We start from the raw sequence: 18,246 nt of genomic DNA on the forward strand, positions 1-18,246 counted from the left end.
TATTTTAGGATAAATTGCTAGATTGAGAAGTATATTCATTTTAAAGTTTGATAGTACATAATTACTTTCCAACTGTAGCTGTTGTATTCCTAACAGTATATGAGAATACTTCTTTTCTTAATACCTATATCAAAACATTGTCAGTTGTTAACTGTGTTCATTTGTAACAATAATTTCTAAGGATTCTTTGTGTATTGAGTAGATTGTTCACTTTTCATGTTAAGCATGTTTTTAGAATTAATACAAAAAAGAATTATGTGATTTTTGTTTCTAGGTCATTCAATATTAACAGGGTTGCAACTCAGGCTGTGGAAGATGTTTTAAATATTGGTGAGTACCAAAACAGCTATTACATGTTATAACATGATTGTTATATGCTATATAATGCATATATGATATGTATTAGTTATTATATGATATAAACTATTTAATGAAGATATTTCCCTTTTTCTCTTTTATTAGCAAAACGACAAGGAAATTTGAATCTTCCATTAAACAGAGAATTGGTAGAGAAAGGTCAGTAACAGATGATATTCATCATTAATATAAATAACAATTTAGTTTTGAATTAATTTTGAGAATGACAATGTGGAATATTGTTCAATTAGGAAAGCACAGTACTTTTTTGGATTCAAACGTGCTCTTTAATTCATCTTTTTAAATGTAGTTAAATAATATAACTACATTTAAAGTTTAAATTAAAGTTGTACTTTTATTTTGTGAATTTTGTCAACTATGAAATATAACCCTTTTTTAAAAATATTTTTTTACATGTTGATGGACCTTTATTTATTTGTATGTGGTGCTGAGAATCAAATCCAGTGCCTCACACATACTAGGCAAGTGCTCTACCAGTTAGTCACAACCACAGCCCTAAATATAATCCTTATATCAAAACATTGAACTGTAGACATGTAATGGGGTATAGGAAAATTCATGTCCTTCAAATAGGAAAGGCATGCCCTAATTCAGTGTGCCATTATGGAAGGTTCTTCCTTGTCTGTGTTTATCTTTTCATGGCTTCATCTCTTTACAAAAGATTCTGTTATTTGAATTTGAGACCAAAAAGATTATTTTAATTGTGGTTTATCAACTAGCATTAGCATTAAATGTGTATCAAAGGAAGGAAAATTAGACACCCATAATAATCAATTCTTAATTATATAATTTAACTTAAAATATAACCATAAAGTAATGATAAAAGTTTAAGGTGACAGATATGTTAATTACCCTGAGTTGATCACTACCCAGTGTATACATGAATCAGAACATCACATTGTGCCTCATAAATTTGTACAAATATATGTCAAAGACCTAAAAAATATATGTGAAACTGAAGTTATGTCAGACATATAAATTATATATATAAAATGTATATTTTTATCTTAATATATAATAGCTTTATGGATGTTTTTACTTTGAAGATTTGACTGTCTTATTCAAAAGTAGTGGTGAATGCCAGTGATACAATCCCTGTGACAGATGTTCCTGGAACTATTATGAATTTTCTGTCAGAGCTAACATGTTTTATGTGCTGTGTTCCCAAGGAGGCCAATTTTAATTTTTGTGGGTAGATGAAGTTTTTAAAGAGCCAAATATGGTTTTTCAACTTGATAATGCAAAAGTGTTGTGCATTCAGGAGAAACTGTATTTTGAATTTTGCATATTGATCTTTTCCCATGACAGTGAGCTCCAGCTCCCTATTTGCTATAAGATTGGGAGAGGAAATAGTTAATACCCTAGATTCTGTGTCGCTATGATGTTCAGTGGGTTAGGTGATTTTAATTTACAATATTTTTAGCTCATGGTGCGTTTATAAGATGTAATTCTGTTTTAAGTTGAGGAGTATTTGTAATTCAGATTATATTTTCATAAAAAAGTAGATTATTTGACAGGCTTGTGATTTTTTTTTTTTTTAACATGGTGCTCAACTAAACTTACTTTCAAGCCTGATTTCTTTATACAGGTGTACCCCCCACTCAAACCTCCTCCTTCTCATCACCTTATATATTTTTTTTTTATAAAGAGCTTCTTGCTGTGCTGCCCATAGTAGCCTTTAAACTCCTGGGCTCAAGTGATTCTCTTGTTTTAGATTCTTGAGTAGCTGGGACCACAGGCATGTGCCACTGCACCATCTTATACAGTTGTCTTTAACCACTTGTACTTTTCATGCCAACCTTCCTGTGCCTCTTGGATGGAGAGAAAGCAGGGCCTACTGATTTCTAGAAATATCTTGAGTAATGACAGTTTCATTGAAGAAAGCATGTTGCCTATCATTGTTTGAGACTGCATTTTATATCAAGAGTATTAACCTCAACTCTTTGACATGGAGCTCTGGAAAGAACTTGTCAGGAGAATATGACAACTTGAGTTACATTTTTGAGTGTGTCTAACTAGTTCTGTTTCTTCATTACTAGCTTTATAGTAACTTATCCAGCCCCAAGCCCCCCCCCCCCCCCCAATGTATCTATTTCCATTGTACTGTGGGCTAATAATTGTGGAACCTGATATTTATTTCTAAGGCTTTTCTAAGGCTTTGTTTTTGGTGTTCTTTTCGTGGGATATATGTTGTAAGTGCCAGGAAACTTGCTACCTAACAGACCTTTGGAACAGAGTGCCTTTTTAAATTGGGGATGGCCTTTATATTTCATTTTACCCTTCTCAGAAGTGACTATCCTTTTTGAATGTGCTACTGTTTTTTTTTCCCCTTTGTAGTAACAAATGAATATAATGAATCACTGCTGTACAGTCCAGAAGAACCAAAAATACTTTTCAGTATTCGAGAACCAATAGCAAACAGAGTTTTCTCAAGCAGTCGTCAGCGTTGTTTCTCCTCAAAGTAAGCATACTTGGTCTGATTTGTGACTCTCTTCATCTCTGTCATCCATTAAAATCACATTTGTTTGTAAGAGTATTCAGCTTCATTAGATTCATTTATTTAACTTACTCTATCAGGAAAAGTAGAATCTGTGCAACTAATGAGGTATCATGCTGACCTGGCTAAAATACTTTCTTTCAAATTTATTGTTATTTTAGGGAAACCAAAATTTAAGTGAAAAGAAGGTGTATATTTATTTAATTGGGTGATGTTGATTTACTGTATTTTTAATGTGTCGAGACAATAAGAACAAATTAATATTTGTTTATTACAGTAATATAGGGATTGAACCTAGAGGCCCTATACCATTGAGTTACATTCTCGGAGGGCCTCACCCCCTTTTTAAAAAAATTTTCAGAGTCTTGTTAAATTGCTGAAGTTGACCTCATATTGTGATCCTTTTGCTGCAGGCTTCCAAGTACCTGGGAATAATAGGTGTGTGCCACTGTGCCTGGCTCACAAAGTTAGAGTAGGATTCATTTCTTTTTTTCTATTTTTGATATGAGGGATTGAATCCAGGGGCATTTTAACACTGAGCTACATTTCCAGCTCTTTTTTCAAAAAAATTTTCCATATAGGGTTTCACTAAGCTGCCTAGGGCCTCACTAAATTGCTGAGGCTGGCCCCTATCTTATGATCCACCTGCCTCAGCCTCCCAACTTTGCTGGAATTACTGGTGTACACCACCTGGTTGGAGTGGGGTTCATTTCTGTCACCTTTTCCCTAAAAGTGACTCCCTAATAAATTTAATTATACTAGATTTAAGAATTTCTAATAATCAAAAGATACTATTAAGAAAAAGGCAAGCTGGAGTGAGAAAGCTTTGCAAAACTTATCTGCAGCAATGGGCTCATAGCCAGAATAGATGTACAGGTTGAACATCCCATCTGAAAATCTAGTTTGTAATGCTTCAGTTTCCCACACTTTGTGAGCACAGACATGAAGATACAGGTGGAAAATTACATACCCGATGTCATGTGATGAGTTACAGTCAAAAATGCATACATTCTAGAAATATTGTATACATTTACAATCATAAATATTGTATACATTTACCTGCAGTCTATGTATATATAAAGTATACATAAAACAATTGAATTTTGTATTTAGAATTGGGTCCCAAGCCCATGATATGTCATTATTTGTATATAAATATTCCAAAATCTGAAAAAAATCTAAAATCCAAAACTTGGCTGGTTCCAAGCATTTTGGATAAGGGATACTCAACCTGTATATAAAAATTTCTGCAAATCACTGAAAAGGTAGCCAAACCAGTAGAAAAAGCACCAAAAGTCTTAGGCATTTCACAAAAAGTGGGTATCCAGTAAGCATGAGAAAGGTGCTTGACATTATTGTTCATCCAGGAAATGAAAATTAAACTGATGTACTATGATACCTGTTATATAAATGTTATTTTTACACATTTTACTAAAGTTTAAGAACAGATAAAACTATTACTATTGTGTTAGAAATTAGAATGGTGGATATGCTTGGGAAAGAAGGAGGCAACTGGGAGAGGGCACTGATTTCCTGATTTGGGTGACATTTATGTAAGTTTGTCAGTTAAGCTGTATCTTAGTGATTTGGGCCTCTTCTGTGTTAACCATAAGTAAAAAATTTACATGAAAATAACATTCTTGTTTAATATTTAACATATTTGTAATGGTAATAACTTAGCAGTCATATGAAAACAGCCTGTTAGTTCCATCAGCTCTGCACTTCTTCACTGATAAATATTGGGTACTATCTGGAACATATAAATTTTGAGACTTTGATAATATGCCTATATTATTTATGTGGTTGCTAATTCTCTCATGCCAAAGAGCAACTTAACTGTTAAAATCAAGCCGAAATTATTTGCTAATTTAGATCAAAATTTAAATCAATTATTGTTTAGGGTTAAGGAAACTCAATATTTAATGTTTCCTTCTACTTAGGGTTTGTGTTCGTTCTCGTTGTTGGGATGCCTGTATGGTTGTGGATGGAGGAACTTCTTTTGAATTTAATGATGGAGCAATTGCTTCAATGATGATCAATAAAGAAGATGAGCTTCGAACTGTGCTTCTAGAACAGTGAAGGATTTCCTCAGATTGCAAATTTTGATTACTGGAAAAATATTTTTACTGTGGAAACAGATCATCAGCCATAAAGCTACACTGTTTTTTTGTTTTGGTGGTTATTAGGACTGGTTGCTCCTGGGCTCAAAGGTGACAAAGAAAGTGAGATAATAATCTTCTATTGGATTCTGATAGAAAAAAAAGATATTCATTCTGTGAGAAAAATGAACTAAATGTATTAGAATTGATAATAGTAAATTTCTCTACTATTTACAATTGTTAACCAAGAGTGTTGGTATCTTTTCAAATTTAGAGAGGCAGGCTTAAATAAAGGATTCAATGTTTAGGATTTAAAAATTTAACTGTACAAGTTAAATTTGACTGTATGTGTGGTAGTTTTTTGGGTTTTTTTTTTTTTGCTTCCCTCTCCCTTTGTGGAATATTTTTTTATAGTACCTGTCAAATTTTTTAAAATTTTTGATGATGGGGAATTTTGTTAAGTTTTGACATTCACCTAATTGAAGTAGGTTAATGTGTTTTTTAATATGTGCTAAGAATTTTCTAATTCTAGGACACAATGAAGTGGTGACTTTTGATTTAAAAATTTAAATCACTTTTGAAATTGCAGATACTTCCATTTGATGTTCCTTCTAGTTAATTTCAACAATACTGGGTGGAATACACCAATGGGACAAAGTCATGATGCTGTTAAAAATGTTGTAATTATCCAGTACCTATTTTGGGTCAATTTTTAAAAAATGATTTGAGTCCAATAGGTGTTTTCCATCTTTAAAACTCTCTAACATGGATTCAGGAACTAAAAGTAAGAACTGATGGGACATCTTCTATTAGGAGACATTTTCTATTGGTATTATCTTTAACAAATATTTTCATCTAGTGTTAATATTGTCAGAGGATGGATTAATAAACAAATATGTCTTTGCTTTTCAAAAGCAAGGGCTGTAGCTCAGTATTGAGGTTTTTCACTTATTTTCAAATTTTGCATAATAGCTTTGTAGGATAAAATGCCGTGGCTTTTCCCCCCATTATGAGAACTCCTTTATTTTTGGAGGAAATTATTTTATTCTTTAACCCTAGAATTTTCACAGAATGCTCTTACTGCTGCAAGATGAAGTGGTATTATCATGCCATTTATTCAGTTGTATATTTTTTTCACTTGATGGTGAAAACAGTTGTCATTGATAAATATTTATGAACCTCACTGTGTCATCTATTCTGTGTCAGGTGGTTGATCTACATTAATGAATGAAAGAGACTCCATAGTATTTGAGACTAGTGACCTCAGAAGTAAAAATTCTGTGAAAGCTAAGATATGTAGTCAAATGAGTGCTCTTAGTTTTGCCAATGATTAACATGTTACTTTTATCCATACTTTTAAAAATGTTAATGTACAACAGTGGTCTAGGTGTTGATGTATAATGGAGAAGAATCTGTTTTTCTCTTAATTAAGAGTACCTGCGTAGACTGTCAGAGCAAATTTATTGATACATCAGATGGAAATAAAATAAAGATCAGTTTTCCCAGAGCTGGATCTGATTTTTTTTTCAAGAAATGATATATATAAGAAAGAAGTTAAATTCCATACTATGGATTAACCACTCTAACAGGTTTTAAATACTTTCTTGAAAAAAATGTCAACTCTGCCTTTAATATTGGAAGGAAATCTGATTATTCACATGTTACCATAGATGTTAATATGTAACATTAATAGGCAACGTATTGTGTGAAATTGTTCATATGCCATATTTTTAAAGGTTTTAAGAATACTTACTCTGCTCCATTTGCAATATAACTTCTGCTCCATGGTGGGAATTCATTTCTAAGAGATGAGTGGCAAAAGATGTTAGAATAACAGATGTTTTTATGAATGAGTTAACTGTTTAATGGCAACTACATGTGAATAAAATTAAACCTTTGTTAGTTCCTTTTTATTTGATTATTTCCTTAACTCATAGATTATTATTTGAAAACCAAGTTTCTTAAAACACTCTGTGAGGTCTGGGGCTGTAGCTCAGAGGCAGAGCATTTGCCTAGCACGTGTTGAGGCACTGGGTTCGATCCTTAGTACCTCATAAACATGAAGAAATAAAGGCATTCTGTCCATATACAGCTACAAACAGACAGACAAACAAACAACACTGTTTGAAAAGTCTGTCCCCCAGCTGCTATGTATTATTCTGTGTCCTGTAGACTTTGTTCACTGCTAATCTTTGACACAGAGTGATAATGTTAATCAGAGGGGTGAAGTGCTTACCTGGAAAATGTAGTTTGAAGATAATTTTAACCCAATATTTTTGATGTTCTACGTGCATCTGTATTCATGGTCCTAGAACCTCAAATCAGGTTTTACCAAATATATAGTCTTCTCTTTTCAATCAGAAAAATCTTAGTGTAAAATATTCACTTGAATTTAAAAATTTTGTCAAATATAAATTTAAGAATAAATTATTGCTCCTTGTTGACCTGTTGCTCACCTATGAAAATAGCAATGTATATTTAGAACTATTTAATAAAAATTCATTCCATTGCACCAATATCCTTATACTTAAGGATAATTAGCTATTGTGTAATAAAAGATCCCAGGGATTACATAACAACTAAGTAATATGGAAAAAAAAAAACTACATAGTGGTGCGGGGATCAAGTAAGTAACTATACTGCTGAACTAAAGAAGAGTTCAGTTATTTTTTTCAAATGCAGTGTTTTTTTTATTTTAAACATACTCATGAGGGGCTGGGAGTATAAGTCAGACTTATTTTGTACAATAAGGAAGGTATGAAGTGTTAACTCATAGGTTTTAAGACATTTTTAAGAAAATCACTAAACAAGGAGTCAGATAAAAATGGGCCAAGGACCTGAAGAGACACTTCTCAGAAGATCAACAAATACATGAAAAAATGTTCATCATCACTAGCAATTAGAGAAATGCAAATCAAAACCACTCTAAGATTTCATCTCACTCCGATCAGAATGGCAGCTATTATGAAGACAAACAATAAATGTCGGCGAAGATGTGGGGAAAAAGATACACTCGTACACTGCTGGTGAGACTGCAAATTGGTGCAGCCAATATGGAAAGCAGTATGGGGATTTCTTGGAAAACTAGGAATGGAACCACCATTTGACAGAGCTATCCCTCTCCTTGGTCTATACCCAAACAATTTTAAAACTACATACTATAGGGACACAGCCACACCAATAGCCTACTGTGAAACCAACCTAGGTGCCCTTCAGTAAATGAATGGGTAAAAAAATGTGGCATATATACACAATGGAATGTTACTCATCATTAAAAGAGAATAAAATCATGGCATTTGCAGGTAAATGGATGGAGTTAGAGAAGATAATGCTAAGTGAAGTTAGCCAATCCCAAGAGACCAAATGCTGAATGTTTTCTTTGATACAAGGAGGCTGATTCATAGTGGGATAGGGAGTGGGAGGATGGGAAGAATAGATGAACTCTACATAGGGCAGAGGGTTGAAGCTGAAGGGAGAGGGCAAGGGGTAATTAATGATGGTGGAATGTGATGATCATTACTATCCAAAGTACATGTATGAAGACACGAATTGGTGTGAATATACTGTGTATACAACCAGAAATATGAAAAATTGTGCTCTATATGTGTAATAAGAATTGTAATGCATTCTGCTGTCATATATAAAAGATAAATAAAAAAGGAGCCAGAGATAAAAATCATTTAAACAAGGAGCCAGAGATAAAAATCATTTAAAATTTGAATGTCTTAAATATTGATTTTTAATGTTCAAAATTGGAACTTAGATTTTTGTTATTCATTTAAAGAAATATAAAAATATCAGCATTTTTAGTATTTAGGTTCACTAAACAAAAATAACTTATTAAACAAAACAAGCCCATTTATTGTCTAATAAATAAATGACCAATAAGCAAATTGCAAGGGAATTGCAAGAGGGCACTTGAAGATTAAAACTTTAAGACTGTCAATGAAATGCAATGTGTGCACCATGTAGGAGTCTGATCAGAACAAACTCAAGAATGAAAACACTTGAGACAACTCAGAGATCTTCAACATCATCCTGATATTCAATGCATCAGAATTAATTCAGGAGAATCCCTATCTTTTAGAGGTATATACTGAAATAGTTATGAAATTACAGGACTGGGTTTTGTTTAAAAATTATCTGTCTAGGGAGTAAAAGGGATGGCAATCATGGATAGTCACTGGTGATGGGTTTGTCATATTCTCTACTTACCCACGTGTATTTGACATTTTTCATTAAAAAGCATGGTAGTGAAAATGTATAAGAATAAACAAAACTAGGTATTATTAAAAAATCACTATTCTACCATTTGAAAATAGCTTCAAAAGGAACTGAACTCTGGGAAACCTTCTGGGCATAAAATATGAAAGTTTCCTAATGACATTAAGATACACAGTTTAAGCTGATCATGTCTGTATTTAAAAGTGTTAGCTGATTTTTATTAACTTGACTATCACTTTAGTCACATGAATGCAAATGTTTTGTAAATGTCCTTGCTTTTGCAGGCACTTTAAAAATAATAAGCTGATATTTAGCATCTTTTCAAAATGCATTATAAACTATCATTTTAATATGACAATCATTATGAAGTAAAAAGGATGGTGTTTTGTGCTGTTTTATAGAATCTCAGAGGCCTCTGGTCAAATGGCAGCCCACCCTGAATGTTTTTTCATTTTAATGACACACTTAGAAAAGAAAGTATAAAAAGGGATACAACCTGGCTCAAGCACTCATTTTTATAAAAATGTGTTTTATTTTAAAACAAGTTTATAAAAGTAGAAATCACATACAAAAATACAGATTACTCCGACATGTTGGCAAAATAGCTTATGGCTGGACTTGAGTTTGGAAGTACAGGCACTGTATGTGGGCATCCGGAAGTAAGTCCAACCGGATCCTACCACCAGCCCTTGTCACTAATCTGTAAACAATAATTTCAAGTAGTATTTAGCACTTTTTTAGCTAATAAGAAATAGACACATAATCATCTCCTTGTGTAACACTACTTTAAAATTTTCTTCCTTAGGTCTGAGCAGATAAGGGCACTTCATGCTACTGTTTTTAACATTTAAAATCTTTGATTAAAATAAAACCAGTTAATAGAAAAATGATGGATTTTGGCTTTTTTGTTACATTTTGCACATATGGGGAGGTCACTGACTTAAAACTAGTGTTTTTGTGATTTTTAAAAAGCAGAGCTTGATCTTTTTGCCTTGATGAGAGAGGTTTTTTAAAAAACAAACCCACTCATATTACTAAAAGTTTCAACACCTGAGTACTAACTCTTACATAGGTGCCAGTGCAGACTGTCCTGAAACTGCATGGAAAATACACTTGCTTCTAGTGTGTACTTCTGATTTACCGGAACAAGCAATTCTTAAGATCAATAACCCTATAAAGTGGGTAGTTTCAAACAATTATTGCAAAAGACCATATTTTAAAAAGGCAATTTAAAATACTTGATTCCAGAGTAATATACAAATAAACTTAGCACTAAAGGAAAACAGCAGGCGGTATCAGTTCAGAACTCTTCCAATTTTTCAAGAATAGAGACTGAATAGGTTAATACCACCTTCCAAAAACAAAGCAACTCATTTAAAAGCTAAACAACTCATGTTAACATAATTTGATTATAAAATTAGAAACCACAATTATATTTCAGGAACACAGTACCTTAGTGATATTAAAGGATACTTCTGATTAACCTGGCATAGAAAATTACTTCTTGAGCCTTCACATCCTATACCAACTCTATACCTCTGGCCATATGTTTAATTTGTTTGAGGGTTTAAGATGTGGGGATATGTTTCTGTTAAGCTAATTCCAAATCTTAAGATAGAAATGAAATGTTTTTTTAAATTCCCAGATACCTTAAATGCTACTATCTTATGACTCTTTCTGTTAAGCTCACCCTACACATAGCTTATTGTTCTTCCAAACTATGTCTTATTAAACAATACTGAAAAATTAAATAGATAAAAAAGTTATCACAAAGGCTATAAAAATCATTAGCCGTAAGTCATTTTTTAAGCTTGATTCTAAATAAGACTTAATCCAAAGGGCACTTGGAGAAAATGGCACAAATTTTGCTATGTAAAAAAGTAAATTGAAATCATAGGCTCAAACTCCTAAAATTTCTGATGGCCTACAACTTAGGTTCTTAAGGGCATAGCATTGACAGAAACTTTTATAGTTATTTAAAAAAAGGCAACACTTCATTGTTTTCCCTTGAAAATGGTTTCCTAATTTACTTGCAGGATAAAGGTTAAGGGAAAACGAATAATAAAAACTAGCCCAGCGCTCAGTAATTGGGCTTCCTGCCTACTTTCCCCATTCCAAAGGAAGAGGAGACACCATCCTACAAGAAATAATTTCATAGACAGCTGGGCTTTTGCAGTGTCAGTCGGCACCTGATGCCCCATATCTCCTGGTTCTTTTTGTTTCCGACAGTTGGCCTGGCAATGGTGGTGAAATAGGAGCAATTAATTTGCAGATGAGGAAGGGCTTCCCGTAACAGTTGAAGGGTACCATCTGGCACGATTCCAAAAACTTGTAGTGTTTTTAGTGTGGGAATTTCTCCAAGTTCACTGGAAAGGAAGAAAGATACTTTTAGAGAAGCAATATCTAGGGAAACTATTGACTCACTACATGGCCCAGTTTTTACTTTTGTACCACATTTCACAAAATGCAAATTGGAAGCAATTCACAGTAAATGATTTGAGGAAATGTAAAGGTGGAACAACCTGGAAATCATACCTGTGCCTTTTGCTAAATGAGACTCCTAACAACCTTAGAATCCTCTCCAAGGTTTATTTGAAATCCAACTGTGTTTGCTTCCTTTCTCCATTCTTGATCTCAAAGGGGTTACTGTGCTGTGAGGCAGCAAGCTAGTGATGATTAACATAAATGTTTTGCTGTGGCATCAGTTGGAACCACCACAGACGGTGGTGGATTTTAAGGATGTGGACATGACCTCCATTTGAAAGACGCTCCATCTCAAAAGATTTCAGCAGGGTTTTTGATAATAGTTCACAGTGAACAGGTCCACTATATGTGATGAAACTTACCAGTGACTTCCCTAAGATCATGGAGCTGGGTGCAGATTAAGAGGGAAAAAAAAAAAATCTCACTTTTCTAGGAGGTGGGAGCCTCTTAAAGCTGTTCTGTGTATTACCATTTTACCTATCACAGATAGGTGAGTCAGTCCCCTTCTTTGGTGTTTTATATTAGGTGAAAAGCAACTGTGTCAACAGTGAGATTTTGGTTCACAAAAAAGAAAATGAAGCCTATTTCCACAATGGAAATACTTTTTGGTTTTGGTAATGATTCTTAACACAGATCTATGTGCCTAGAAATTCATCTCTGATCTGTATTTGCTCCAGGTTGGGACACAGTACAAAGTCTCAGGAAACAGAACATTTATTTTGGAATTTCAACAGAAGCCCACTGCAGATCAATGAACAGCACATCAATGACCTTGAGTTAGAAGCATCCTTTGGGTTTTTATTGTCAATAATTACTCAAATGTGCGTTTTTAAGAACTGTCACATGGCTTCCAACCTCTTCCTTCAAGCACATTCTACACCATTGTCCAAGGAATCCGTATAAAGCCTTGCTCAGATTATGGCACTCATCCAACCCCCAAACCTTGGGTGTTTCCTGCAGACTATTCAACAGGCTATAAGACCTTCTGTTCTAAACTGGCTCTTCCAGCCTTCCCACTTTCCCTCTAAACTGTATTTATTCTACATTTCAGAAAGGATCTTAAGCACCACAGATATTTAATAGATGTTAGCTTAATACAAGATGATGGGTACTGTGGAAAACAAAAGCACTATTCAAATAAAATATGCTTGTTCATAGGGGGACAGTGAGATCTGAAGGTCATAACAAATAAAAAAAAAATCAAGAAGAACAAATAGCTGTTGTTTTTAAAGCAAGCTACTTTCTGGACTGTGGAATCAAGTCCCGATCCATAGATCTTTATACTTATTACTGAAGATGATCATAATCCTATCTAACTTCACATCCTTCTTATGTGAAATCTAAGTGTATAAGAACCGTATAACTGTGAGAATTCTGGTTCTGGGATAACCAAAGCAGCTGAGTTGTGAATCATTCTGCAGCGGGTAATATTTAAAAGGAACTGTAGGTGGGAGTGAGAAAAGGAGGAGGGATGACAGATGGCAGAGGAGGAAATGTTCTCACAACAGCATTGGAGAGAGATTTGTTGAGGACGGAAATCACACAGCCCTCTCAGAGTCACAGAAGGGAGCCACATGGGATGGGCTGATGAGGGGTCAAGGATCAGAGTCTTCAAAATTTTAAAGAGGACAAAAACACCGCCTCTTGTTACATGCATTACCTATAACAGAGAAACTGCAAGTATCTCTGACATTACATGGAGAATGTATATGAACGCAGGGATGCTGAACTGAAATTAGTTTAAAAGCCATTATTTCTAATTTAAGAAGTGTAAAATGACGATGGCAATGTCTTCAGGATCTCTTTCCAATTTTAGTAAACAAAAAATCTTTATAAACTCAGTTTACTCCTCGTCTACATAATCCTGTTTTCCTTTTTAAAACCGAAAATGCCTCCACTACTGATTCTCCTAACAAGAATGTTTAAGTCTCTCCTAATGTGAGATCAATTTACTCTCCTCATCTTAGATTTCTTACTTGAGTGATAAAGGGAATATTTAGAAGAGAGTTTAGATGTGGGAGATAAGACCAATTTAGGAATAAGGAAATAAATATGAGAGGATGTGAGGAGGAAAAACCTGAAGTTTGTCAGTATTTCTCAATTATTATTACAGAACAAACATTCAAATTTTATTTTCCCACTTCTTAGATAAGGGGTCAATATCTTTGAATTCTTTAGCACAGATGACTGGCTCTCTGGAAATTATTGTTGAGGCACCTGGAAGTTTTAATTATGAATTTAAAATATATCAGCTGCAGAATGAAATTACTGGGCAAGGCATTTTGTTTTGAGAGACTTAAGGATAGGGTACGAACAAACAAAATCTTAAGGGATTTATCATGTAAAACCATCATACTGTTTACATTATACCTAAAGAAACACTCTTGGCCTTAACATTCAAGGACAGTATCTTTCTTCTTGTTCTCACTCTTTGCTGGCACTCTGACTTGTAACTAAACTCCTGATGCCCATTTCTCTTATTTCAAGGTAAGATTTAGAAAACTAAGTAATAATGCAGAGAAGGTTCACACCTTTTCTGTAATGATTCCAGGTCCAGGCCTGAACCGTCAGTTCACACTGGCTGTGAGGATTACTAATACAGGTAGTACAATTATCCCATTGGACACAAACATTAAAATATCAGGGCTCACAGCCCTCCCCTCACCTCTGGTTGAGGAGAAGTGTCTGGGTTATTACCTTCTTAGCTTCTTTGTTTCTGCAGAGAAGGGACCAAAACAAGACATATGGATAGATTCTCTTGAGAAAAGAAACCAGAAAAGAATTCTCTCCTGGCAAAGAAGTGGGAGCCCAGATGGCAAAGGCAGGAGAGAAAAGATGACAGAGAAACCTTTTTGGGTAGACTCTAGAGGCTCCTAGGAGTTCTGGATGCTAGAAAATAGAGAGGCAGGAATTTAATTAATTAGAGTCCCATGTTTACGAGTTTAGATCCCAACATTTGAGAGCCATGCAGGTAAATAGTGGCATCTTTTTTAGGTAATGCTTTTCCAAATGAGGTACCAGCTAAATCCCTGAGCCCTGACATTCATTCATTAAAATAATTAATCATACAAGTACCAGATTTCCCAATATTAGTTAACCTGATATAGCTGAAGTATCTGATTTAAACATTAACTACGAAAATCTAATTTAGAAGATCCAAAGCATTAATTTGAGAACTAAATAATTTTTCGGTTTAAATTCACCACTTTCCTTAGGTAGGTAGCTAAATCTAAGTTACCGTCATTTGGATACTGAGCTAAATGAGCATAGCAGCCTAATATGGAGACTAATATTGACTGACTGTAATAAAGAGCACCTGACCAAGGGCAAAATACTGACCTCTTGTGGTTTGCAGTAAAATTGCTATACATTTACATTAGTCATTAGGAAGACTATTACAGCCCTCTGGGATAAAATAAAGGAAAACTTTTAAAAATGAAGAGACGATGATATTATTCCCAAGACACTTTAGGTATAAACACTTCCTAAAAGAAAGATGGATTCAATTGCTTTTATTTTTTATACTCTTCTTGACTGTAGAAATTGTTAAGCAGGTAAAATTAAACCACCAAACTCTTGCATCTTTCCAGGAACTCTCAAATTTAGACCCAGCTCAGGCAGTAACTCACCATCACATCTGGATAAGTTACTTCACTGACAGTCCTTCTGCTCAGACAGCATTGAGACTCTCATGAATATACACCACCTACATGCTATGATTCTTCATGTTCCTTGACCATCCAGGTCGTATATCACTCTTACAGAACTTTTTATTTAAGTCCAGATGAAGGCTTTTGAATTAATTAGAGCTGATTTGAAACTCTTTTTTTTTTGGGGGGGGGGCAGGGGGTGGGGTAGGCAGGGAAACCCATTCACTCACATGGGGTCTGCCTTCCCAATTATACTCCGAGTGCTCTGGAGGTAAAGGCTTGCTTAAGCTTCTTTTGCAAGTCTTTCAAAGATACCACACAGTATTCTCGTATTTTAAAATGCTGACAGTGTAATAACAAATGTTTAGTGAACAATCTCAGTCAACTCAACTTTATTAGATATTTCAAGCAAGAACTCTGCTTTGGCTTTTCTATTTTGCTGGTCTTTCCCAGCTAGCTTGTATATGCTAATCTTAATATTTAAGTTTAAATGTTTGCTAATAATAGTGACGGATTTTAATACCAAATGGAATCTCTGTTGGTCCCTGTCTTCTACAAGAATTAAAAAATAAATAAAATTTTAAAAATATATATAAAAAATACAAAACCAAAACATACTCACAGTAGAGTTTCAGGAATTATATCATAGCACCGACTGAGTGACAGGTGTTGGAGGTAGCTGAGCTGGAGAAATTCTGGAAAGCAGTCATGCTTTAGCATGACACTGTCACTGTAACAAAGCAGAAGAGAGGACATTCAAAACCACCCTGGATGGAGAACGCTACTGCTCAGTTCCTTCCATTCAACATTAGGATTCTCTCCCCCAATCAATGAGAAGTCCAGAGTTTTCAACTTTTGATTTAAAATAAAAAACAAAAACATACCTTAAGTCCAGATGGACAAGGTTGGGGCATCTTCTAACTAAAGTAGAGACATCTAGGAAAAATGAAGAAATATGATGGTCACTGCTAAATGAGGAACAAGACAAGGATATTAGTATCAATACTACCACATTTAATGATTGTGCTGCAGGTTCGAGACAATGCAATTTAATGATGCATTATTAGAAAGAAAAAACCAAAACGATCACCTTGGTATATAAAAGTTTCTACTCAGAAAACCTAAGAGTCCATGTGAAAGACTACAATGTTGAGAAGGCTGTGTGAAACGACTGGTTAACAACAACCCATAGCTTAATTATGTATCAGCAACTGGTGGGATAAAAACAAAGAAGAAAACAAAACAATAGTACATACAGACAAATACATAGGCGGCACTTCAAATCAGTGAGGAAATCATGTCTTAATAAACAATGTTGGGCTGGGCTTATGGCTCAGTGGTAGAAGCACTTGCCTTACCTGTGTGAGGCACTGGGTTCAATCCTCAACACCACAAAATAAATAAATAAATAAATAAATGATATATCCCAACAAATTCCACATATAATATAGGCAGTTATTTATTGAATCTTGGGATATAAAAAGACATATAGGAAACACTTATAATATACTACATATATTTAAAAAAATTCTACCATGCAAGGGCTGGGGATGTGGTGCTCAGTGGTAGAGTGCTTTCATGGCTAAGATCCTCGATTTGATCTCCATACTGAAGGGGAAAATCTACCACGTTGGAATAAAAAAAATTACGGAAATATCAGAAAACTGGGAATAAATGTTTTCAACACAAGTTAAACAGAGTTAGTAGTCTTACTGTACACATAAGAGAAATATATATATGTGCATATACACACACACATATACATATATGAAAAAAATGCCAAAACATGAACTGATAGCTGTCAAAAAGAAAATAAAGTAACAAATACTAAATAAAATAAAAACCATTTTTCAGCCATCAAGTGAAAAAAATTCTATTCTAAGCACCCAGACCTGATGAAATAATTGATGAAACAGTCCACCATAAATGGATATTTAATTTTATAAGCAGCCTTTCCAGAGGCTGAAAGTGATTTCTTTTCTTTTTCTCTTCGTTTTCTTCTTTTTTTTTGGATGCTGAACTGATATTTTAAAGTGTATTCAAAGCAATATACATCATTTTACCTTTTGGTCTAGTTGTTTCACTTAGAAAAATGCAGATATGCAAGAACATACTGACTGTAGTAATAGTTACAAATACCCCTCCTTCAGGTAGTTTAGTTTGTTAACCTTTGTCTATTTAATGAAATATAATACTAATCATTATTATTAAAAATATTTTTTTTCTGTGACATGAAAAAACATTAGGAGATACACTGAAAACAAAACTTCTACAATACAGTGTAAACTCTATTTAGTCGTGCGTGCACACACACAAACCCACTTACATATACAGACTCACAGAAAGAAAGAAAGGAAAGAAAAAACCCTAGAAAGAAATATTCCAAAATGTTAACTAGTAAGGGGGTTGGGATTGTACAGATAACGTTTCAGAATTTAGAAAAAGTCACACGAGCTCAACAATATGAACTAATAAATGTGATTTATGCAAAACAACAACAAAACTTCTCTATCGTTGAGTATTTTTTTTCTTCTCACTGCTATAATTTTGGCCACATCATCTTTTCTAACGTCTAGACTTTCATTTCCAACCGCCTTCTCAACTTATCCATTTCAGGTATATGATGACATCCAACTTACATCTAAAAGCAAATACTCAGTATGTCCCCTAAATCTGTTCCTTCCCTAAAGTTCTTCTCATCTCAGAAAGTGATAACTTCATGGATCCAGTTGCTTAGGCCCAAACTCTAGGAACCACATTTGACTGTTTTTCTCACTGCCCACATCCAATCTGTCTCCAAATCTTGCTATGCTGGATTTCAAAATGCACCCCAAATTGGATCATTTCTTAGTACCATGAATGTTATCACCCTAGTCTCCTAACTGTCCTCCCTGCTTCACACTCCCCCCCCCCC

General features: G+C 34.2%; 2 protein-coding genes across 8 annotated transcripts in view; one reads left to right on the forward strand and one right to left on the reverse strand.

Moving 5' to 3' along the window:
- Nadk2 (NAD kinase 2, mitochondrial) overlaps window positions 1–6,481 on the forward strand; it is a 32,409-nt gene extending 25,928 nt beyond the window's left edge. For both annotated transcript variants that reach the window (XM_015496359.2, XM_015496361.2), the window contains 4 exons: window positions 275–330; window positions 463–516; window positions 2,716–2,839; window positions 4,816–6,481. In XM_015496359.2, coding sequence (XP_015351845.1) covers window positions 275–330; window positions 463–516; window positions 2,716–2,839; window positions 4,816–4,954 — 373 coding nt within the window. In that variant the 3' untranslated portion in view covers window positions 4,955–6,481. The remainder of the gene's footprint in view (window positions 1–274; window positions 331–462; window positions 517–2,715; window positions 2,840–4,815) is intronic.
- Window positions 6,482–9,707: 3,226 nt separating this feature from the next.
- Skp2 (S-phase kinase associated protein 2) overlaps window positions 9,708–18,246 on the reverse strand; it is a 29,260-nt gene continuing 20,721 nt past the window's right edge. For 2 of the 6 annotated variants that reach the window (XM_048802891.1, XM_048802890.1), the window contains 4 exons: window positions 16,217–16,268; window positions 15,955–16,062; window positions 14,348–14,398; window positions 9,708–11,564 (listed from right to left, as the gene is read on the reverse strand). In XM_048802891.1, coding sequence (XP_048658848.1) covers window positions 11,351–11,564; window positions 14,348–14,398; window positions 15,955–16,062; window positions 16,217–16,268 — 425 coding nt within the window. In that variant the 3' untranslated portion in view covers window positions 9,708–11,350. Of the gene's footprint in view, window positions 11,565–14,347; window positions 14,572–15,954; window positions 16,063–16,216; window positions 16,269–18,246 lie in introns of all 6 variants that reach the window. The other 4 variants (XR_007347474.1, XR_007347475.1, XM_048802892.1 and 1 more) reach the window with 4 other exon arrangements.

The sequence above is a fragment of the Marmota marmota genome, unplaced genomic scaffold (assembly GCF_001458135.2).
Source record: "Marmota marmota marmota unplaced genomic scaffold, marMar, whole genome shotgun sequence".
NCBI lineage: Eukaryota > Metazoa > Chordata > Mammalia > Rodentia > Sciuridae > Marmota > Marmota marmota.